Raw genomic sequence first — 24,403 nt, 5'->3', positions numbered from 1 at the left:
CAGGCTTCCTGACTGGTGTTCTTCCACATGCCCGCACTACCAGGCACCCAGACTGCAGAAGCAGACATGGGGACAAGCCGAGGCCCCCACAAACTGCTCCTCTAGCAGTGCATCTCGGTCAGGTGGGCCAGGTGGAGTGGTGTTGCCCACCCTGCGAGGAGCCCCTCTCAAGGTCAGAATGAGTCTAGACAGGACCAGGCTGGCATGCAGGCTCTCATGAAGGTCAGCCTGGCCTCCTGGAGGAGTCAGAGGGGTTCCCAGTGATGGTGTGGCCTTCCTGGGTGCTGCTGGGAGAGCCCTGCTTGTGGGTTGCAACCCTAAGGGGCCACACGGTGAGCACTCCCCCACAGGCAAGAGCAGTAACTAGGCTGACCTCAGTGATAGCGCCGAAACGCTGACAAGCTGATACCACAAACTCAGTGCTCACACTTTATTAAATATAAATGCTGTTGGAATCTATGATCTCACAGCCTGAGTGACAGGATCGGAGGTCTCTCTAGACCGACCGCTGCAGTGCAGTGACATCAGGCATTCACAACCTGACAGGGGGGCAGCAGGAATGGTCATGGGCCCACGGGCAGCGGGGCAGGGAAGAGGGAGCCTGTCAGCCCTGTGCCAGCAACGCAGCACGGTGGCTCTCACGCAGCCTGGTGATGGTCGTCATGGACAAGCTCCCTGGCTCTGAGAATATTTTCTGGAAGAGAAATAATTTAAAAACAAATCAGCCAAAAATATATATTCCCACCTTATCTGGAACGGCACCAGGACAAAGCCACCTGCCAGTGCTCACCAGAGCTACCTCACAGGGCAGAGCCTTCCCTGTAGGGCCATTTAGTGGGGGCCAGGCCCACAATGACCACAGCCCCTGCCCTCCACCCCCAACACCTAGGCAGCCATGCTCACAGTGGGCCTGAGTAGTCAGCCTGGTAGACACTGCAGGGCCGGGCTGTCAGTTCACCTGGAAGCCAGGGGTCACCTGCATGCAACACTGGCCATCTTGGGCCACACACACCCCTCTGGTCCCTGTGCTCAGCAAGGGACACGGCACACCACAAAGACGAGGACTCAGGCTGTGAGGGGGGCTGGGAGCCCAGTGGCCAGAGCTAGCACACGTGGAGGTAGGACTTGGGCGAGGGCCTGGCTCCATGTGCACAGCACTGTGGCTGTTGGGGGGCAAAGGGGTGTCCTCCCTGGTTCCACATACTCGAAAACTGCAGCAACCCTGAGAAGAGCCAAGACCACCAGCCCTGTGTCCTGAGCAGGGGGCAGAGCTCTGCTGGCTACAGCATCACAGGGTTTGCCCAGGCCCTTGCCAGGCTGGCCCTGTCTGCCCTGGGCATCCCTGATACCCTACATCCTCATGGCAGCACCATTCTTACCCAGAAACTTCTGAGTGGGTCTTTCTAACTTGGCATCACAATCTGAAGTGATCCTGAGGTTGCCTGATGCCGTCTAACACAAACCATTCATGGCCACAGCCTATTTTCACCAATGGGAAGAACATTTGGACCCTAAAACCCATAGAACCCACAGTGGAAATATTTGGTCGTGTAAAAAGAATCAAATTGTGTTTTCCAACGTGGATTAGAAAACACTCATGGCAGCAGGAACAAAAGGCTGCTTCTGGAACAGGAGGGGCCGCTGGCAGCTACCTAGGAGAACCATCCTGGGGCACTCGGTGGGTGAGGCCCGTGAGGTCCTTGAGGCTGCTGTCAGCCTGGAGGGAAGGCTCTGGGATCTCTCTCTGCAAGTCTCTGCCCCTGACTTGGGCTAAGCCCATGGACTGCACTGCGGCTTCCCCAGGGCTGGTGTTCTCAGTGCTCCATGAAAGTGACCATAGCCCTGTGCTTGCTTGCGCTTCCCTTGGAACATCTCCTGGAGGAGCCCTGAGCCAGCAACAGCTTCCAAGGGCCAACACTGCCCCTCCAAAGGCACTAGTTCCTAGTGACCAGAGCTAGCCACAGTGGCGTTAACTCTAGGTTAGGGGTTCACATGAGTTGCTGCTCCTCACAGCACTCAGTCTCCTCTTTGGTCCTGTGCATGGAGGGTGTGTCTGGTCCCAGCAGAACCACTTGCACAAGGCGGTGGCCACACTCAGCCACACAGCAGAGAAGGAAGGTGCAGCCTCTGCCAGAGCCTCTGGGGGCAGGAGCCCACCTGCCATCGGCTGTGCCCACATCAAAGGGCTCGACCTCCTGCAGCCGGGCCGCTCACTAGCACCACCCACCACAAGGGAGCAGGCAGAGCCAGTGGAGACTTTGGCCACATGTGCCTGCTCTTTCTGAAAGAAGGCAGTCCCACAGCCAGCTTGCAGGGCTCCCAAAACTGCCTCCAGCTCTCTTGGTACCTAACCAAGGCTAGGTGGGGTGGACCCCAAGGTGCCTCCGGGACTCCCTTTGAATCTGTATCTCAAGATAAAAAGTCACGGTGTTACAACAGGCCCCTTAAGCTCTGCCTTTGGTCTGGTCCTGACAGGGTCATGCCCACTGAGAGGCTCTGCTCACAGCCTTGCCCAGCCCCCACAACCCCCCCCCCCGCCCCAACGCTTGTCAGTGCAGACCCCACTTGAGTTTGTCTGCACAGTCAGGCTTGGGACTCGGCAGGGAGCCGCCCTTCCAGGCACCACACACAGGGGCAGCCCATCTGGCCAAGGGTGAAGTCAAAAGCATGAAGGTTGAAAAGAAATGGCCTGCTGCAGGCAGGATGGTCAGGAGAGTGAGAGGACATAGTAAGGCCAAGCCTGGATAACATGGTGCCACTCCCCCAGGACACCAAAGCACCGGTAAGCGGGTCTATGTTCTTGTGCCCACCCTTCTGACCCAGGGAACCCTGATCTGACCCTCTACGTGGTCAGAGGCAGCCTCGGACATGGATGGGTAAGAGGGGAATCATGCCCCCACCTCGGCAGGCCACAGGAGAGAAGGGTGGCTACAGCGGGAAGAGGGCATAGTCCTCCCGGGGAGAGGGGCCCAGTAGAAGCCCAGGTCCGGCACACAGGCAGGCAGGGGGGGCCCCCATGGGTCATCACCTACAAAACTCACCTGCATGAATGTGTGGCACTCGGTCACAAAGCTCCCTCTGGTGATCTGCTTGAACCTGTCGCAGATGTCTGGAACGCTTGTGGCTTCCAGGATGAATGTCTGGTGTTGCTTGATCAAAGTCAGGGCCACCCGGAAGAGGATCTTGGAGCCCTCGTTGAATAAGCAGTCCCAGATGCGCAGCACTGTCTGTGGAGACATAGACCCACGTCACTCAGGCAGCAGCCCACATGCTTCGGGGCCCATGGAGGTGCTCACCTCCACCGGCAGGATGTCCACAAACAGGCAGATGAACCAGCGGGACACCACCAGGGTCCACAGCACGCCATGTCCCTCCATCAGGGCTGCCACCGCGGGCATCTTCAGCCTCACCAGTTCCGCAAGGACCTCCTGGTCAGTCTTCAGGCCCAGCATTGCAGGGCTGTAGTAATCTGCCAGAGGGGGAGGGAAACCAAGAGACTCAGGCACACTTGGCAAGCCACTGGTGCCCCCAAGGCCTCGCTTGCCTCTGAGCTGGGAGTGGAGACGGGGCTCTCCCAGGAGGAAGGACCATAGTCCAGGAGCACCTGTGAGCAACTCCCAAAGCAAGGCCCCCGGGACAGCCATGGGCACCAGGGGTCTGGGCCAGATGCCACCCACTCAGGTCCCATTGGGCATTAGTTAAAATCTTCAGGCAGGAAGAGACTGAAAAAGATGTTTGCACACCCAGGTGTTCACATCTGTGCTGTTCACAACTGCTAAGGGGTGTGCATCAATAGACACACGGACAGATGTCCATATGATGAAACATTATCCAGACTTAAAATGAGAGGGATTCTGACACAGGTCACGGTTCTTGAGGACACCGTGCTCAGTGAAATGAGCCTGTCCAAGAAAGACACACACTATGTGACCCCTTTTTTTTTTTTAATATTTTTTAGTTGTTGATGGACCTTTATTTTATTTATATGTGGTGCTGAGAATTAAACCCAGGGCCTCACACATGCCAGGCAAGCGCTCTACCACTCAGCCACAACCCTAGCCCTATGACCCCTCTTCTAAGAGGTCCCTAAGTCCTCACTCAGAGACAGATGAGCAGGGGGAGGGGAGGGGAGTCAGCACTTAATGCAGACAGAAGGTGACAGGCACAGCAATGGGGGCAGAAGGTGAGACTGCAGCCCCTGCTACTTGCAAAATATTCATAGTCAATTTGGTAGGAAAAAAAGGTTTTATTCAAAGCTGGCTTTGAAGGAAGACAGAAGAAACTTAATGGGTTCAAAAGTCCCGTCTTCAAAACACCTGAAAGTGAGCAGGACTTTAAAGGAGACCAGGTGGAGAGGCGAGACCATGGACAGGAACGTGCAGTCCACAGGCCGGTGCCAAACAGGCCAGGGCCGGGCATCTCCACACCTGGCTGCTTTAGAGCCTGTCAGGGTGGGGGCTGCAGCCCTTGGACTTCTCTCTTAGCAGGAGCAAGTTCTCCTTAATCCAAGGGGCCCCCAAATTCAGTGTGTCACTAATGCTCCTAAGGCGAACACAGAAATGGTTAAGCGTGAATTTCATGCTGTCTGTGTTTTACCCCAACAAAAACAGAATTCACACTCAAACACTTCTAAATAGCATTCTATCTTCCTTTGAATGGACATTTGTCTTACCACAGAATTTCTGGGTTTCCTACTCAATTTTTTTTTTAATATTTATTCTTTAGTTTTTAGTTTATTTTACCTTTTTTTTTTGAGAAACCATTGTTTTTTTGTTTTTTTTAAGAGAGAGAGAGAGAGAGAATTTTAATATATTTTTTTTTAGTTTTAGGCGGACACAACATCTTTGTTTGTATGCGGTGCTGAGGATCGAACCCGGGCCGCATGCGTGCCAGGCGAGCGCGCTACCGCTTGAGCCACATTCCCAGCCCCTTTATTTTACATTTATGTGGAGCTGAGGATCGAACCCAGTGCCTTGTGCATGCTAGGCGAGCGCTCCACCACTGAGCCACAACCCCAGCCCCTCCTACTTGATTTTTGAAGTCAATGTGACATACTGTAGTAAGTTTTAATGCTCAATTTGTGATATAGAAGAATGCAGTAGGCAGGCATGGTGGTACACGCCTGTAATCCCAGTAGCTCGGGAGCCAGCCTCAGCAAAAGTAAGGCACTAAGCAATGCAGTCAGACCCTGTCTAAATAAAATACAAAATAGGGTCGGGATATGGCTCAGTGCTCAGTGCCCCTGAGCTCAATCCCCAGTACTCCCTCTGAAAAAAAAGAACACAGTAGGCTATCCTCATACTGTCACAGCAGAAGCCGCAGCAGATGCTGCATGCCCAGCAGGCCTTCTAGCCACCTGCCACGTGGCTGCTTAACCAGGTAGGAGGTGCGGCTGGGCGGACTTGGTGTCTTGGTTGAAACAGTCATTACAGACGCCGGCACATGGCTGATTCTCAGAGTAAGCAAACAACAAGGATGTCTGAAATGAAAGTGCCTGGAGATTTTAAGAAATGTCAGGGATTTCTGAACCCCCTTCCTATCTTGATATTGCACGTATCTCTTCAAAGCGTGAGCTGTTCATTGTCTTTGCCTTCGTGACCGAGAGCATGCTGTTCAGCTGGAAGAGAGGCACAGCAACCCCACCTCCATCATCAGACCCTGCAAGGAGCTGAGCTGAGCAACAAGCAAGAGGCGACTTACAAGGTGCAGTGCGACCTTGGTCCCAGGACAGAGAGGCTGAGAACAACTTCCATAAACAGAGGCGCTGAACTCATACCCTGACCTCATGGGGCTGAGGGCTGTGGCGGTCTCCAAGGGCAGGATGAAAGTAAGTTCATGGCGCCTTCCCTTCCCTGAGTGTGGAAGGTGCTGGCAGGGCTGCACTGCCGGTGTTCCACGAGGGTCTGAGGCCAGCAGGCACAGCTGGGCCAGGTACTAGTGCCCTGGAGCCCCAAGGCTGAGGTCACACCTGAGAGGGGCCACAAAGACAGCAGCACAGCATCTCCAGTGCCTGTGACCCGTCCTCCGTTGCTGGACTCTCTTCCGGCCAGCGTTCCACGAGAAGCACAATGAGGGCTGGCATCACACTCCCACATGGGCTCCAGCTGTGCTCTCAGACGAGGATGAAAGGTGGGTCAAACCTCCCCATCCACAGGGCCACAGCAGGCCCGGCGGTACCTCGCGGGCTCCTGCTGAAGGTGGGAGGGGGAGAGGCGGTGGGCCTCTGTGCTAAGCCACCTGTGGCTGAGCTCGACCCCAAGTAACCGCAAAGGAAAACGACAGAACCCTTAAGACCTGATGCCACTTGGGGCTGCTAACCACCCAATGGGCATAAAACTGGGGCCACAGAAACAGGCCACGCAATTCACCCCAACTCCAGAGCAATCCACACTGGCACCCAGTTGCACCCACCAGATGGACCTTGGGCACAGGCAGTGTTGGGCACCTGATGGGGACACTGTGTCATGGAGGGTGGCCCAGGTACAGCTGTGACACACTTGGGGCATAGGAAGCATGTGGCCTCTGTCCCAGGGGGGGCGCCTTGCCCTTCCATCAGTGCATCGATGTCCTCCAGAACTGATGCCCAGGGCTGCACCCCCACTCACCCTCACCTGATACCCAGTGTGCATGGCCACATACCAATTCACGGACGCCCCAGGACCCAGGGCTGAGTCTAGGGGGTCTCAGCCCCCCCACTCCCACCCCTCAGGAGCAGGACCCAGGAGCCTTCCTCCCCCCAAAACTGTGCTGCTTCCCAGGGATGGAGGAGGAAGGGAGTGAAACGGAGCCCTGAAGACATTTCGCTGGGACGACGGCCTTCTACACAGCACACTCCTGACCCTAAGTGTCAACGTTAAGGTCTCTGGCCCAAGCATGCAAAACATGGCCCACAAGGACACCACACTGCATGGCCCAAGACAAAGGGAAGGTGGGCACAATGTGTCCACCCAGGGCACAACAGGGCCACAGGACCAGCAGCTGCCCTTCCCCATTCAGGGACCTTTCCCCAGAGGAGGACCACCCTCAGCCGCACCGTCAATAGCAACAGCCATGGTTCCCAGTCTCTGCCACAGGGCCACTTCATCACCCTGCTCCGTGGCCTCATGGCCTCATGGCCTCAAGAAAGGCGAGCATAGAGGGAGGCCTCCTTCACCCAGCCTTTATCACCGTATACAGTTATAGTCACCTTGCCATGGGTCACTGCTAATCTCTCCTCTGCCCGACTTACACACTTCATCCCAGGTCTGTGTGTAAGGTGAAACAGCAGGCTCAGTACTACCAATGGTTCCAGGCATAGGGGAGGGGTCTTGGGGCCTGTCCCCAAGATGAGGGGACATTGCATTTTTTTTTTTTTTTTTAGATTTACTTAGTTTTTGTGTAGTAGTAGTTTGAACCCTATGGCACTCTACCACTGAGCAACATTCCCAGCCCTTTTTAAATATATTTTTTTTTATTTTGAGATGGGGTTCAAGTTGCTGAGGCTGGCCTCAAACTTGCTATTCTCCTGCCTTCAAAAAGAACTAACTCAGTTGGGCACAGTGGTGCAAACCTGTAACTCAGCATCCCTGGAGGCTGAAGAAGGAGGATTCCAAATTCAAGGCCAGCCTTAGCAGCTAAGCAAGGCCCTAAGAAACTCAGCAAGACTGTCAAAATTTTTAAAATAAGCTGGGTGCAGTGGCGCACGCCTGTAATCCCAGAGACTCAGGAGGTTGAGACAGGAGGATAGCAAGCTCAAAGCCAGCCTCAGCAACAGTGAGGCACTGAGCAACTCAGTGAGACCATGTCTCTAAATAAAATACAAAAAAGGGCTGGGGGGTTGGGGAATCTGGCTCAGTTGGTAGAGTTCTTGCCTCACATGCACAAGGCCATGGGTTCAATCCCCAGCACCATAAAGAAAGGAGGCGGGGGGGGGGGTTGCTAAGGATGTGGCTCAGTGGTTGAGTGACCCTGAGTTCAATCCCCAGTACCAAAAAATAAAAAATAACAAAGGGCCAGGGATGAGGGGTTTAGTGTTTCAGTGCCCCTATGTTCAACCCTTGGTACTGAAACATTAAAAAAAAAAAAAAAATCAAATATGTAAGTAGCTCACTAGATAGCAATAAAAATAGAGATTTTAAAAGAGATTCAACCAGTCATGATGGCACACACCTGCAGTCCCAACACAACATAATAAGACCCTGTCTCTTATGAAAATGAGTAAACATAAAACATTTTTATTCTTTGTATTTTTTGCCAAGTCCTAAGCCTATTATCATAGAAATGATAGATTGATTTTTTTTTAGAGCACAATACTATAGAATTTAACTAAGGGGAAAAAAAAAAAAAAACATGTAATATCCCTCCTCTGCCTGGCAGGGAGATCAAGTCCCAGACCCTCCTTTGGGAGGTGAGGCACCCGGGCATGCTGGGCTCCACTAGAAGGCCCTGGCTGGCCACCCTGCTGGGTCCTCTACTCTGCCAGAGACAGCATGCTGGGAGAAGAGGTCGGAACGGAGTCTGTGCTACCTGACTGTTCCGTGGTGGAGCTGGGCTTGTCTGTAGTTGGATGCCCACACGGAGGCCCAACTCATACACAGCAAGGGCAGCACTCCCCCAGGAAACACCAGGCTCGGGATGGGCAGTCATGGGGGAAGCCCACCAGAAGAGTGTGGAGTCCTGCTCAGCCCTGGCTGAGACCATCAGGGCACCACCAGCCCACACCAACCCTCCTCTGCTCCTGGACTGGAGCTGTGGCCTTGCAGAGTGTGCTTTGGTGCTCATCTTGGCCCTCCTGCTGGCCAGAGCTGAGGTGTGCCATCAAGGACCTGTTCCCCTGCATTTCAGGGGAAACCAGGTCACACCAGTCTTTCAGGACATGCAGGCGTCAGCTCATCCCAGAGCCTGCCCTCTCAGCAGTGCCAGAGATCCACAGAGGGCTCCTCTGGGAGACAAGGAGTCTTCTTGCTGCAGGGAAGCCACAGTCTGCTCTGTGCAGTGGCATCCTGGAGAGGGGGCGAGGCACCAAGGGCTCCAACGGGCTGGTGCCACATGGTTTCCTGCTGATCTGAGCAACTGGGATGAGAGGGGCTCTGGCCCAAAACCTGGGCTGAGTACAGTCGGGGGCGGCCAAGCACTGGCCACAGTGCAGAAGTCTCTGGTAGGGGGTGTGAAGGTTGCTCATTCTGTTCTCCAGGGTCCTCCTCTTGAATTGCACTGACTGACACCTGTTCTCAGGGATGCAGATGACTACTGCCAGGTTTCAGTGGCTCCACAGCTGGGGACATTGCTTGGCACTGGCCTGCTGAAGGCCGCACCACCTCTGCCTAAGTCCGTGGGCCATCCAGGTGCCTGTCTGTGAATCAACTGTTGGCCATTTCCTTCCCCTGATGCTGTCCTCTCCCAGACCTTTAGGAATTCTTCAGACAATCCAGATCCACAGCCCTTGGTTCATCGCATGGACCAGATGTCTTCTCCAAACCAGCAGCCACTTGCTTCTGTCATCTGTCTCCAAGACTGGCTTATTTTCATGTGACTGAGATTCTCAGTGTCTTCCATGCTTTTGAGTTGCCTTCCAGAATTTCATCTCACTGCAGCCTCACAAACCGCTCTTCTTCTCTGAGCTTCAGAGCTCTGACTTTTTAACTGTGAAATTCTGAACCATCTGGAATCGAATAAGGACCTAATTTTGCTTTCTTCCATGTAGACAGTCAACTGTCACAGAATAGTGTTTTAAACAGTTATTTCTCCATTAATTGATGTGCCTTATACAAGACATTCCAACGGATGGCAGATGCAGCCACAGACCAGTTGGCTTGGGCTTCTCAGTTCTGTTCCACACATGTCTTTACCCGTAGACAAACTAACTCCACATACCTTGAGCATCAATCAACCGCCAGTTTCCTTCTTTAAGCTTTTCTTGGCCTGTCTTGCCCTGGACTCTTTGAAATGATTAGGTCATTCTGGCATTCCTGGGATAAAATGACTTTCGACAACAACAAAAAGAAAGAACTCACTTCACAACCATTTCTAGATTCCAGTTGCTCAATCCCTGAGTGTGTTACCAGGGACGTGCCCCTGTGCCTCAGGGAGACGAGCCTACGCGCAGGACATCGCACTGTTCTGGCTTCCTAACATGAGCTGACGAGCGGATCGTCATTTTCCATTTTCTGCAAGATTTTATTCGAAAAAGTTTTTGTGGTGCCAGGAATCACACCCAGGGCCTTGTGTGTACCAGGCAAGCATACTCAACAGCCAAGATCCACCCCAGACCAATTTTTTTGAGATGGGATCTTGTATATCATCCAGGCTGGTCTCCAACACCTGGGCTCCAACGAGCCTCCTGCCTTAGCCTACCGAGGAACTGGGACCACAGATACATGCTATTGTGCCCGGCTAAGCTTTATTTTAAAATATAATTAAATAAAACAGGAATTATCTGTTTCTTCAGGGTTTGACAGTAGAGAAAACTAGGCATGTCCATCAAGTCAACTTTGTTAGACTGTTTTTCTCAACACCTCTGAAGGAGACAGATGGGATGTATTCATGGAAGATTGTCACTGTCATCCTAGCATTGGTACTAGATTTTTTTTAACTTTCCAAATGAAAATTTTATATGTATATCCCTCATATAATTAAAAAAGAGATGATGAAAAGCAGGACACAGGCTGCCTGGGACAAGACTTGGGAGGTGCAGTGTCCCTGCCTCTGCTACCTGGAGCACTCCACAGTGGCAGGACTACCTCCTCTCACTGGCTGACGTTTCACCCGAGTTCCGAGTCTGAATCGAGACCTGTTCTGTGGCAGTTTGGTTCAACTGAACCCACGCAGGCAGCAACGTGGGGATGAAGCTCTGCTCGACACCGCTGCCCACTGAGGGGAGCCGGAGCCTGGCCCTTCTCCCCTCTGACCTACATGTTCTCCTGTTCAGGACATGCAGGCGTCAGCTCATCCCAGAGCCTGCCCTCTCAGCAGTGCCACAGATCCACAGAGGGCTCCTCTGGGAGACAAGGAGTCTTCTTGCTGCAGGGAAGCCACAGTCTGCTCTGTGCAGTGGCATCCTGGAGAGGGGGCGAGGCACCAAGGGCTCCAACGGGCTGGTGCCACATAGTTTCCTGCTGATCTGTGCAACTGGGATGAGAGGGTGTGCTGCTGCTGTCCAGAACCTGCCCGAGGACAGGACTGGTGCTTCCCAGACCCCGGAACAGGGCCTGGACCATGCCAGGCCCATTGGGAAGGACAGAGCTGACCTGGTGCACACCAGCCTCACCCTCGAGGGCCGGAGGCAGCGGCACCTGCTGCAGTTCCCTCTCCTCTGTCCTGGCCCTGGCTGCTGTGAGGGAGACATCACCTCTCAGCCTGCCTTCTCCTCACCACGGTGCGCTCAGGCGCCCTTCCAGGGGGCACACGGGCTGAGGTCCAGGTGCTACTGCCTCACCTGGCACACGAGCCTGCGCGCAGGCCCACACTCACACTCCCCAAGCCTGCAGACCCTCTGTGAAAGGGGTGCTGTGGCCGTCTGGCTATCTGGTGGCACAAATGACCTGGGCTGGAGTGAGGACACATGTGTGGAGCATCCGTATCTCATGCCCTTGCCCGGGGACAGGCACAGAGTGCTCTTCCCAGCACCTGTGTCAGACTGGGGTGGGACAGGAAGTCAGCTGTCCCACGTCCTCTTCCATGGGGACAGCTCTGGCTCTTCCTCTCTACCCAAAGTGACCTCACACTATGCAGTCTGCACTACGCTTTGTTAAAGCTGGTAGCTGTTCTTACTTGTCAGGAAGTTAAAAAGCATACGGATTTAAGAGTGATTTTCCCCAAAAGTAGTAATAAGAGATTGCTATTGTGCTGATGAGAACTCACAAACCTAATGACCAATGCACGGGCAGCCAGGCCAGCCCCTGGCAGACTGCGTGATCCTCAGACTCCACAAGTCCCCCACTCCCTAGGGAAGGGCCAACAGAGGAAGAGCAGAGCTGAACGCATGGTCAAAGCCAAACCCATGCTCTGCAGCAGACCACCCCCCACACCTAGTGGTGCCCACGCCCAGTGGTGCCCACGCCCATGTTGGGAGCTTGAGGAGGACGGCTGTGCCTCCACTAGAGCTGGAGGGTCAGCCAGCTGGCCTGGCTGACCCAGAGGCAGGGTAGGAAGGCGTCGCAGGGGCTCCAACATACCAGGCAGTATCCTTCCAACAAGAGCGTCCAAGAGCCAAAAAGACTCTTCCTCATTCTTCGTTATGAGAATCAGATATCCTGCTATGAAGTTCATTCCCTAAAATCGGAAAAAGGAGAAGCAAAACTCACACTGAGGTTTTTACATTCTGTTTTGTTTTTTGGTGGTACCAGGGATTGAACCCAGGGGCCTTCTACCACCAAGCTGCAGCCCAAGCTTTTTACTTTTTATTTTGAGACGGTCTTGCTGAGTTGCCCAGGCTGGCCTTAAACCTGCAATCCTCCTGCCCCAGCCTCCCAAGTCATTGGAATTACAGGCATGGACCACCACAACTGGTCTCACTGAGTCTTCAACTGCCTTACAATTCGGTACTAGTTGGGAGGCTACTAGGTCCCCAGTTCTCTTCCCTTCCCTAAAACTTGAATGAGCCTGGAACAATCTTTTGGTGGAATCTTAGAGAAACTAAAGGTCTGCCAGTAGTACTGTGTTCATTGAACCTCCATGAAAATAAGAAAAAGTTAACAGTTAAAACCCCTGAGCAATGCGAGGAGCACTGAAGACCACCCTCTGAGGGCTGCATGGGTCAGCCCACCACCACTGGTTCCCAGAAGGCTATCTGACCACTTGCTTGGCCTGGATCTCTCCCCCACGGTGACTCTACACCTAGGGCTGTGATTACACAAAGTGAGGGTCACGGCCTGCCACCGGGGCCATCAGGGTGGCTGAGAGAACTGGGTGGAGACCCTCCTGGGAGAGTCCTACCACTTTCCAGAAACCTCAGGCCTGCGGCCCTCTGGGAAGGGCTCTACTCCTGGGGGCTGAGCTGCGTGCTCAGCGTCACTTCCACCAGGAGTAGGTGAGTGTGAAGCAATGCAGGTGAGGCTGCAGCAGCACGCTGTGGTGGCACCAAGCCTGGCCTGCATGTGCCACCGAGGGCTTGCAGGAGCAGACGCCGGCTGCACACACATGGCTCTCACACCCTCAGATCTGCACCTCAGTTGCACAGCAGAACTAAAAACTAAACACAGAGACCGTGGCATCAAGACTGTGAAGGCAGGGGCTGGCGTGCGCTGCTGCCGAGAGCCCAGGGACAACGTGCACTGGGTCTGGGGACAGCCACAGCGGTGGACCATGCTGACACAGGCAATGCTCATGGGCAGCCACCTCGGATTCCCAGGCTGAGACCCACCCTGTGCCTTGGGGAGGTGCCAGCAGTTGCTGCTAATATAAGTGAGGGTCTACTGGGGTGAAGACCCTTACAGAACGGGACCATGGGCACAGACACCAAGCAGGCAGAAGGCCCTGGGACCATGCGCCAGAGATCGGAGTGTGGCATCCACAAGCCCAGGGACGCCACAGTCGGCAGCGACCACAGAGGCTGGGGGAGGCTGGGACAGACCCTGCTCACAGCCTGGGGCCGGGCACCCAGCCCACCGCCCTGACCTCAGACTTCCAGGCCCCAGAAATGCAGGAGCATGGACTTGCGTCTCAGCCACGTGGTGTGTGCCTGTCAGGGCCTCAGTTGGCCAACTCGGAGAGTGCGCAGTGTGTGGGGTCCAAGCAGCAGAGCTCCACTGTCATGCCAACATCAAAACTGTGTTTGTGTTTGCAAGTAAAACTTTTTAAAAGCCAAAAGAACAGAAAGTAGAACAACATAAAGACATTTTGCTTCAGCTCCTTTGGGCCACAGTCGGTTCCCTGACAGAGGGTGGCAACAGCCACAAGCCAAGGGTGGAGGGGCAGCCTGCCTCAGCTGCACGCGTGCAGCACCAGCGTCCAGCAGTGCGGCCTACAAGCCTGGCCCAACGGCATCCGGCCAGAAACGAGCAGCAGGCCATCCAGTCCTCTGCCTCCTCTGCTCTTCTCCCTGCCCACACAGCCACCCTCTCACCCCGACACCCACTTGCTCAGCCAGAGAATGATGTGAGGGCTCTCCAGGTGGGGACCGAAGCTGCCAGACCTGCTCTGGGCAGACATCTGTTCACACCTGTTCCCTGAACCATGCCCTCTGGGCTCCCTGGCACTGACCATGGGCTTCTGGAGCTATCGCCCAGGATAAGAGGACCAAAAGCACCCAAGCTCAGGACACACTCATCATCCTCTCCGGAAACCTGGTGCCAACCTCAGCTACAGGGAGCAGGAGGGCCATGTGAAGCTCGCAACCTCCAGCTCAGGAAAAGCTGCTTCCCACTCTGTGGCAGACCTGGGCTACAGCTGGCGACCCATGATGGCACCAGGCTGGCCTGAGTGCTCTCCTGGGAACCCTGGAGGTGGCCTGGCTGCAGCCGGAGCAAGCTCCCTGTGCCAGCAGCACACGCAGAGGCCCGGGGCTCCCCCAGCGACCCTGTGTTGGTGTGAAGGCCTGAAGGCTCACCTGGCAGTACCCCACGCCTTGGTTGTGCATCCCATACGCCAGCAGCACGTTGTACAAGGTCTTCTGCAGGCAGGGCTCGGCCGTCTTCCGGAAACGCACATTGTCCGGGAAGGTCCGGTTCAGGTCTGCACGGAAATTCACCAAAGAGGTCATCACTCAAGCCTCTGTGTCCACCCCAGTGCAGTGGGATTCTGTCCAGGACCTCAGGATTGGTTTGACCCTGGTTGCCTCTTGAATCAACCTGGGAAAGGTCAGCACAATTGAGGTGACGGCACAATGTGTCAGGAAGAAGGGGGGCTTTCTTGGAATCTGGGGACACAGCAACAAGTTCTAACTGTCCTTTCTCTTGGGATCAGAGATGGCACAGCAGCTATCCAGAGCCACAGCCCTCACTGGTCCATTTCCACACTGGCCCCACCAGCACAGCCCACCTCACCTGAGTCCCAGCTCCCCCCAGGAAGAGCCCTCCCCGCGCCAGGGTGACCAGTGGAAACGACACACTGAGCTCTGGGGAGCTTCCCAGTTCTGAAGACCAGGCACACAGCGAAGGAGAGGAGACTCAACCAGAAATGAACAGACAAGCTGAGCTTCCCAGTTCTGAACACCAAGCACACAGCGAGTGGGACAAGAGACTCCCTCAGAAATAAAGGGACAAACTGAGTCCCGAGCACTAGATAAACTGGCACTGCTGGCTTCTGTATGAGGGGCCTCCCTGCGGGCCTCTTCCTGTCTTAGGGCCCACACCCCTGCCCAATCCCCACCCAGGCCCCAGATAGACCTCTTTCTGGAATCGTCAACATTCAAATAAACGAATCAAGGGAAAAGACGGTGCTCTTACTATTTCAGACTAGAGACAGCTGTGAATGCTCCTGTGTGGTACCCTGGCCGGGAGAAGCTTCTCCTTGCTCTCATCGTTCTATAGGAAAGGAAAAGGCTGATGTGGACGGGTGCAGGTGCGGCCACGGCTCACAGGCGCCCTGAGCACCCAACACCCCCTTACGATCCCTGTAAAACGGTTCATCCAGATGCCTCCAAGTTAGACACCAGGCCACCACCTGCCACCACCACCTGCCGCCACCACCGAGCAGGCCTACTTCTGGGCCCACAGCCAAGGGCCAGAGGCAGCGACTCCAGCAGAGAGCCAGGTGGTGGAGCCACCCAGTGTCCATGGAGTCCGAAGGGTGAACTAAAGGTGGTGCCCACGTCCCAGGAGACTGCAGCATTAAAAGGAAGGGTCCTGACCCTCTGCAGCCCCAAGGAACCTCGAGGCCACTGCTCAGAGAAGGATGCTGCTCAGAGGAGGATACGTGCGGGGATTCCTCCTGTGAGGACCCTCAGGCAGCCAGGCAGAGACATCAGAGGGGGCCTGGGGGGGCCACAGGGCAGCGAGGCAGGTTAGTGCCCAGTGAGGACAGTTTCAGTTTGGCAAAATAAAATGGTAACTTTTATGTTTTACCTTTACTACGATAAAACAAAAAGACTGATCCAAAACCACGCTCAACAGAACCTTTAAAATCACTTTTCCAACAAACAGCAGGATTCCATGTGCTCTGCTACGCACGGCTTCCATGAGCTCCCTGTCCCCACCTCCATCTGCACCTCTGCCCTGCCGCGTGAGGACCCTGGGCTGGGCTTCTGTTCTGTGACCAGGATGCAGCCTCTGGATCCCAACCCCCCAGCCCTCCCCGCTCCCACAGCCGGAGCCTGAAGACACTGAACCCAGGAGGGCCGCAGCACGAAGCCCTGCACACGTCAGGGCCACCCCCCTCCCTCAACCTCTTGTGCTTCAACATAAACGGGTTCATTTAAGAAACTGTGTCGCGTTCACACCTACATTTCTCAAAAGGTGTTAAAATTGGAGAGGACATCTATTTCCGAAACAGCTCCTGTTCAACTTGGGTCAGAACTCTTCCAGCACTTTGAGCTTCTGAGAGTTCAGTGAGCTCAGGGCTCACTAAGGGCCCTGAGGCAAGAAGCTGAGAGTTGCTGGGGACTGGTTCCTGGGCACAGCACTGTCTCTCTGTGCCCAGTGCTGCTGGCTGCCGCCCTCCCCCAACAGGCACTCCAGGATTTTCTGGATGGATTAAAAACACTGTCCTTCCCATGAATGCTTCAGTTTATTTTTCCTCCGAAATGTGATTTCAGATCCAAACGAGCTGATGCGTCTTTGACAACAGCTTTCTCCACAGGCCTCAGGGCTGTGGACAGGGCAGCACTTCTGCTGCCCGAGCTGCCTGGTCCACCACCCCGCCACGTGCAGGCCCTGGCTCCCACCTGTCCTGATGGCCTCCTCCAGGCAGGAACTTCGCTCTCCCTGGAGCAGTCGGTGGTAGTAGCCAGGGTTCTGGTCCATCTGGGCCTGGGCTCCACTCACTGCCATCCAGACACGGGCCCGGTGTTCCAGCGGGATCCCTTTCCGGACGTAGCGTTTCACTGGAACCAAAAGGACAGATAGCGCCCACAAGTCAGAACCAGGAGGGGCTGAGTGTGCCCCTGTGGCTGCAGGCCTCCCACGCCTGCCCTCCCTAAACAACGCGGGCGGAAGGCCCAGACGTCAAGCCTTCCCCCAAGCCCACACATACACTCTGTAAATTCTCCAAGACAGACTCCTCTCCCCACAGAGCAGCACGAGAGGCGGTACAGTCACCGCTGCTCATCTTCTGCCCTGCAAGGCACCTGAGGAGACAGGCCTGGGCTTCAGGCTCCTCCCAGGTCCTCCCCTTCTGCCTGCCCGGTGGACTCTGCCAGACTCCAGGCTCTGCCTCGGGCTCCTGCCCTGGGAGACTCACCCCAGCAGCCCTGTGCCTCTGTGCTGAGCCTGAGCTGATACAGAGCCACATGGAGAGAAGGGCACAGCTCAGTGGCCGACCATGTGCTGAGTGGGCACCAGGCCAGGTGGAGATGGCCCTCTGCAGAAGAGGGCAGGGGCAGGTGCTGACCCTCTGCTGTTCCTGGGAGCTGTAGGCAGACTGGCAGGGGCCAAAGCACAACTTCAGGCAGTGCAGCCCTCACAGGACCCCATGTACCAGGTTCAGGTGCTGATACAGGCACCAGGCGGTGAGTAACAGTGGGCCCAGTCAGGAGCACAGCACCCACGTGGACTATGGCTGAAGGGCGGAGCCAGTAGAGCTGAGGTGAGCACACACGGACCTGGGGGCGCTTGGGAGGTGGTGCTAGTGGTCAGTCCTGGTTCTGAAGTTAACCTGTATATTGAGCCCTACAACTTGTGGTTTTATTTTCATTGAAAATAAATAAAAGAAAAAGTAATTTTTTTTTATGGTGCTGGCAATCAAACCCTGTTTTACGCATGAGTCTCACCACTAAGTCACATCCCCAGCCAGTAATTAGTAATCTTCTAATGACCATAGAAACAGAGGACCAGACTCAAAGACCCCTCCAGATAACTGATGCCAAGTGAGACTGACAGGCCAATCAAATTAGACCAGGTGTCCCCTGTGCCTTTATGACATCAGCCCGCAAAACAGTGAGCTTTCAAGGGTTTGCTGGGTTCCTCTGCCATTACATTATGAATACGCCATTCTGAAGTAGCCACACTGTAGGAAATGCCAAGGTTTGCACGTCAGACGTCCTCCAAGGCCATATGGCCAAGGCCTGGTCCCAGGTGGCACTTCTGGGAGGGTGCAACCTCTAAGAGTGGGGCCCAGAGAGGTCCCTGGGTCAATGGGAGCTCTGCCCGACAGGGACTGTGGGACCCTGGCCCCCGGCCCCCACGTCCTCTTGCTCTTCTGCTTCTTGGCCTTGGGATGAGCAGTTCTGCTCAGCCCTATGCTCGTGCTGTTATGCACAGCCTCACCAAGGCTCAGAACAGCAGGGCCAACCACCCACAAGGGCGGCCTCCAAAGCTGTGAGCCAAGAGAGACCTCAGGTCTTGCTATAGTAACAGCTGGCTGAACGGGAAGAAAAGAAGTAAAAATTCGTGCAGTTAGTGAAATTTCACAAGGTATCATAAGCCCTAGGAAGGACCTCACAGGCTCCAACAGGAAATCCATGAGTAACAAACATTGTTAACACAAGTTTCAGGGACCCACAGTTATGAACATTAAGCCTGGGCACCTTGATACAGGCACCAGGAGGACAAGCCTCACCCACTGCCCACTGGGCCTCCCAGTCAGGCTGGAATGCTCAGCCACTTCTGACAAGAGCTGTGGGTGGCCATGAAGGCCCAGGCAGGGCAGGACAGATCAAGCACCATCCACAAGAACCAAAGAACCTGGGAGATCCTCTTTGCAGCTTAGGAGTGTCCTTGAGGATCCTGCTCTAACAAGATCATCTCAGCCAGCTTGTCTAATCACTGTGTTTGTGAACACGGAGAGCAGGAGCTTGGTCCCATTTAAAATTCAAGCAGACACTAATAATTTGACCTGACCTTCCCTCCAAATTAGTAGATTTGTACTGAAACTGGGCTGTGGGTCTCAGAACCCCCCAGAGGGCACAGTGACCAGAGTGCTCTGAACGTATTTAGTCACTCTTTGCAGGCCAGCATCAAGAGGGGTCAGTCCCAACACCGGCAAGGACTGTTCTAACCAGAGGAAATTAATCGCCACAAGGAAAGGACACGTGCAAACCAGGGGTGTCTCCACAAACCAACTGCGAACAACCAGGAAGCAAAAATTTTAAAGGTGTCATTTACAATAACACCAAACAGTAACAGAAAAGGGTCTAAACCAAACGAAGCACCTGCAGGGTCTGAATGCTGAACACTGCAGAAGGAATCAAAAGACCCAAGCAAAGGCAGACAAACGCCCCACTCATGGACTGGCAGACTGATAACTACAGTGACAACAACGTGGTGTTGGTGAAAGGCCACGCAAGTGGATTAATGGACACAGGAAAGAACCAGAGAGGGGTTCACACAGACAGAATCAAGTGTCTTTTGACAAAGTTGCACATAGAATAATCTGTCCAGCGGCTGTGGTTATAGCTCAGAGGTAGAGTGCTCACCTAGTACGTGCGAGGCACTGGGTTTGATCCTCAGCACCACATAAAAATAAATAAATAAAATAAATAAAGGTATTGTGTTCAACTACAACTAAAAAATAAACATTAAAAAAAGAATAATCTGTCCAAAAGAAAGAATGGATTAAAAAAATAAAATTGTAACAAGAAAGCGTAGCCACTTGAGTGTTCATACAGTTTTGGGAGAAATGCAAAATTGAACAGTCGTTTAGAAAAAGAATCTGCAACTTATTTTTCCTTTTTTGTGTGTGGGGAGCGGGCACTGGACCTAAAACCCTGCATCTGCTAGGAAATGCAATTTCTTACTAATCAAACTTTGACATGACCCGGCAATTCCAGTCCTAGGTTGTTTTCCAAGAGAGAGGAAAGAGCTAAGTTCACACAGAAGCACCTGCCTGTTTACAGGGTCGACTGGGCACGTCCCAAACATCAACTGATGGCTAGAGAGATCCAGAAAGTGCATCACTCTCAGCAACGGGAGGGAGTGAGCCACCAAGTACACAAGAGGGTCCCAGGAGTCCGATGCATGGTGTCCAAATGCGCTTGGAAAGCTCCGCCCCTTACAACAGAGAGCGGATGAGCAGCTGCCAGTGGGGGAGCTGATGGCAGGGTGAAACCCACACCCCAGTACCAGGGATCAGACCCATGGGTGCCCAGTCACTGAACCACATTTGTAGCCCATTTTATTATTTATTTTGAGACAGGGTCTTGCCAAGTTGCTGAGGCTGGCTTTGAACTCATGATCCCCCTGCCTCAGCCCTCTGTGGGATGACAGGCTTGCACCAGCACACTTGGCAAGAAGCGGAATTTCTGAAGGTGATAGAACTGTTTTGAATCTTCACTGTGGTGGAGACTATGTCTAAACTCACAGAAATACACACAGGTAAAAATGTTTTCCTGTAAATTTAAAAAATAATTTGGCAATATAAAGTTTTGTTTTGTTTTGAATGAAAGGGCAAAATGGTTACACACACCAACTTCGACTTCAGACACCTGCTCTGCCTGGGCACAGGGATGCACGTCTGTGATCCCAGTGACTGGGAAGGCTGAGGCAGGGGCACTACAAGTTTGAGGCCAACCTGGGCGGCTCAGAGAGATCCTGTCTCAAAAATTACAAAGTGCCAGGATGTGGCTTCCTGGGAAGATGCTCCTGGGTTCTCTCCCCCGGACAAACAAGCCGGAGACGACTGCTCTGCTGACCATAAACTGCACACCTGGGGAGCTCAGTCTCAAATACACACAGACGGAGCACAACCTGGTGTCAGGGTAAGGACAAGGGTGCCCTGCAATGGCAGCCACACTTGCAGGTTACACAGAACAGAAGCTTTTGCTACTTTTTGACAAGTTTGCTATCTGAACCTGCACTGTTCCTTTAGCAGGGAATGGAATGGTTTCTTGTCCTTCCAGACTGACCCTCTCCCAAGGGCAGGGCCTGCGCACAGATGTACCCAGAGAATTAGCTTCCATCTGTCTGCCCTGACAAAGGAAGAAACGTCTCATATTTTGGCATTTGTCTTTGAAAATGTTACTGTAATTTAATTTTCGTTTAGATGTGTTAACATCTTAAGCAACTCAGAAGGAGATCTGAAAGAAGTCCTTTTCACACCCAGACAGGAAATGAAACAGGAGAGCAGAACCTTGTGTGCCGAGGTCCGTCTTTCTAGGCTACAGGAGCGACAGGCTATAGGGCTGCTGGCAGACACTTACAACAGAAAAATAACGTGTGCCCTGTACCCACAGACAGGGCACTGAGCAGAGTAAGTGTGTCTTAAGACACACTGAATGCCAACATTTGTAGGTAACTGTGCTACTGGACACACGAAAGGTGGGCGACATGCCTCCACAACATGACAAACACCCAGTGAGCGCGACGTCACACTGGAGGGGCGCCTGGTGACCCAGGGGCCTGAAGCTGAGCACACTGCCACCCAACTGCACCCACCCAGATCATCTGGCAGGAAAGCCTGTATCTTCTCCTATTTCAGACCTCACAGTCCACCTGGAGTTTTGCCTGCACTAAGGGCCTTGTGTCCACAGTAAGGGACCCAGAAACCACACCTTGTGCCAGCAAGGACACACAGGGTGCAGACCCCCTCACCCCTACCAGACTGAGCAGAACCTCAGGCTGATGCTGGTGGCTCCCAGTCCTCAGGCTGAGCATCCCTGAGTGGCACAATGATCTCCCCGCAGTCCTGTGACAGTGATTGTGCTCATTACCATAATCACAGTCTCTTTGCATTACTAAAGAAATGTGAGCAGGAAAAGGCTACTTCCATAAAAACTAAGTCAAATTTTTAAAAAGAATTAAGATAGTGCTCAAAAGAAGCAAAGCAAAGCAAAGCCGCTGGACGAGAGCAAGAGCCTGGGAGCATTTTATATTCTGCATGCAGACGGCTTCCCAGATGCCTTCTACTCCTGGTCCAGCTAGACCCCCATCATGGGGAGACGGAGGTGAGCCAAACATGGCTCCCACCACTCACAGAAGGGAAGCAGCATGGGATCAACAACAAAGTCAGACAGAAGGAACGTGCCCTGGTCTCACAGGAGACACATCCCTCAGGGACTCTTCCCACTGGGCCCCTGTGGTGCAGAGCCCATGCCATTAGTTGTGAGCCTGTGTGCTGGCACCTCTGCTCTTGGGGGACACCTGGACAGTCCCTAGTGGTCACTTGTATGAGAGGCTGGAGCCTAGAGCAGGCAATAAACAACTTCATTTTCCAACCCTTAGTGTGACCGGAATGTTTCCCTTGTGTGTAATCTTGCATGTTTTCAAGTATATATGTACACACACACACACACACACACTGTACCTGTACCTATCACGCACAGTGCAAACACGATATGCATACCAACATGTGACATCTTAAGTTAAAAGACAACTTTTAAGAATAAGCCCAAAAGAAGAAAAGTAAAGGTACGTGTTTGCTGGAGCATGGACAAACAGGTGACAGGAAGGGACAGCAGGGTACTTGTGGGACACCCAGGACCCTGACTTCAGGGCTGTAAAGCCAAGGCGAGCCACCCCTGCAGTCCCTTGGGCTCTGCCTTGTATGCTACACTGGGAGCCTTTACCCACCCTCTCACCCACCCTCCCAGCAACAGCCTTGGAGGGAGGCAGGGGCAAGAAGCCCAGGGGCTGAGCAGGGACCAGCTTCCCCACCCCAGTCCTCTGTCCCTCAACCCAGCACGGCCTAGGAACACTCTGCTGACATCTTTAAAACCCTTCAAGAGTCAGGTGTGGGGCTGGGGCTGGGGCAGGGCTGGGGCTGAGCCGTAGAACCTAGCCGGAGCAAGGCGCTGGGTTTGATCCTCAGGACCACATAAAAATAAATAAAATAAAGGTACTGTGTACAATTACAACTAAAAAAAAGATTTTTAAAAAGAGTCTGGTGCTTCTGTCTGCTCACTGCCCATGCAGCACCCTAGGCCCTCAGGCCAGTGCAGGGTCCTCTGCTTCATGTCTACTCTCCCTCGCACCTCTACCATCTGGCTCATCCAGCTCTGTCCCTTGAAGCCTAGCCCTCACTGGCCTGGCTTGGGAGGCACTGCCCTGCTGGTGCGCTGGAGGTCTGTATGTGGCCTCTTGCAGGCCAACACTGCCTTGCCCACTTAACAAATACTGAAGTCACCATCCTGGTCAAGCCACTTTGCAGGACGCGCAGACTCTCAGCAAGGAAACAAAAGATCAGCACATAAATAACACCTGTGGCTTGGACAGTGACCGGGGAAAACACGGGGGTCTGGACAGGGCCCACTCCCTCAACTCCCACTTTCTCCGTGAAGAAGGGGCAAAGGAGAGCCTGCCCCATCTGATTTTGAAGGTAGAAGACGGGCTTTGTTTCCGGGTGCTGCGTCTGGAGAAGCAGCCTCCCCGCCAGCGCCTGGGGGAAGGAGCTGGACTTCGCCCGTCGCGAAGGGGGTGGGTGGTGCAGTCCTCTGGCTCCCTCACCTGTGGCGCTTCCCCGGACGGCGCCGCCGCCCTTTAGAAGTCTGGACCACTTTATGGCTCTCTTGGTGAGTATTACCAGGTACGTGGAAAAGAATTCTTCGTAAGCTGCGTAATCGAAGTCTGCAGGCCTCTCAAACCCATACGGATCGACCCTGGACACAAAGAAAATTCTGTTTTCCAATCCAAGTTTCCTCGCCCGCTGGAGTCGGCTGTGTGCAGGAGCGCGACCCCCCGCCGGCCTCCCGCCGGCCCCTCCTCCTTTCGCAACCCCCTCCCCGGCCGGACGCTCCCGGACCTGCACCCCGCGGACCCGCGTCCCTCCCGTCGCGCCTTCACCGGACCCTGCACCCCGCAGACCCCCTCTCTGCCTAAGGCTCCTCCCTCCCTGACACCCCGAGTCCCTGCCGGGCCTCCTCCCTCCCCGATCCCGCCTCACTGCAGGACTCCCCGTCTCTCCCGACCCTCGCCTCCAGTCCCCACTGTCCGGGATCCTCCCTGGCAACCCGCAGCGCGGCGCCCCCGCAGGAGCCCCCGGGGCTCGGACTCGGCCTTCGCCACCCACCTGGGCACCCGGGCCCGCGCCGCCTGCAAGCGCTCGGCGGGCTCCATGGGGGCGCACCGCCGACCCCACAAGAGCGCGGACTCCAATCCCGGGCAGAGCCCAACCAAGGGCTGAGCCCCAGCCTCGCGCGCCGCCAGCCCCGGGGCGCGCTTGTCCTTCCGGCGGGGCGGGGCCCAGGCGACCGCGGAGCGCCGGGGGAGGGGCCGGCGGGGGGGGAGGGGCCGGCGGGGCTGGCGGTGGGCGGGGAGCCCGCGGGCGGAGGGCGCGGCGGGCCGGGTGCACCTGCTCCTCCAACTACCCAGACCTCTCCGCCGTGCGCAAAGATGGGGGGCTGTGAATCCACTAGGAATCCAGCTTGGCTTCGTGCGCGCGCCCCAGACTTCAGCCGTGC

At 54.6% G+C, this 24,403-nt stretch overlaps 1 protein-coding gene across 1 annotated transcript; it reads right to left on the bottom strand.

The window, feature by feature from the left end:
* Positions 1-416: 416 nt before the first annotated feature.
* On the bottom strand, positions 417-24,170 carry Grtp1 (growth hormone regulated TBC protein 1). The gene is made up of 8 exons (XM_046454855.2): positions 24,013-24,170; positions 23,451-23,602; positions 16,799-16,957; positions 14,525-14,649; positions 12,153-12,249; positions 3,297-3,469; positions 3,042-3,227; positions 417-694 (listed from the first exon to the last, which is right to left on the bottom strand). The coding sequence occupies exons 1-8, from the start codon at positions 24,057-24,059 to the stop codon at positions 605-607; spliced, it is 1,029 nt and encodes a 342-aa protein (XP_046310811.1). The 5' UTR covers positions 24,060-24,170; the 3' UTR covers positions 417-604.
* Between the last annotated feature and the right edge of the window lie 233 nt (positions 24,171-24,403).

This window comes from Marmota monax, unplaced genomic scaffold, assembly GCF_021218885.2.
Source record: "Marmota monax isolate L192 unplaced genomic scaffold, Marmota_monax_Labrador192_F-V1.1 WCK01_AAM20220418_F8-fsc00026, whole genome shotgun sequence".
Classification (NCBI taxonomy): Eukaryota; Metazoa; Chordata; class Mammalia; order Rodentia; family Sciuridae; genus Marmota; species Marmota monax.
This window is presented reverse-complemented; position numbering and strand designations above follow the sequence as displayed.

What these genes read in the sequence shown, in the direction of transcription:
- Grtp1 (XM_046454855.2), bottom strand. Translation starts at nt 24,059, where the DNA reads ATGGAGCCCGCCGAGCGCTTGCAGGCGGCGCGGGCCCGGGTGCCCAG. An exon ending in GGAGGAGGCCATCAGGACAG is followed by an intron (nt 14,650 to 16,798) that starts GTGGGAGCCAGG and finishes ATTTCCGTGCAG; the next exon opens with ACCTGAACCGGACCTTCCCG. An exon ending in AGTGCCACACATTCATGCAG is followed by an intron (nt 695 to 3,041) that starts GTGAGTTTTGTA and finishes TTTCTCTTCCAG; the next exon opens with AAAATATTCTCAGAGCCAGG.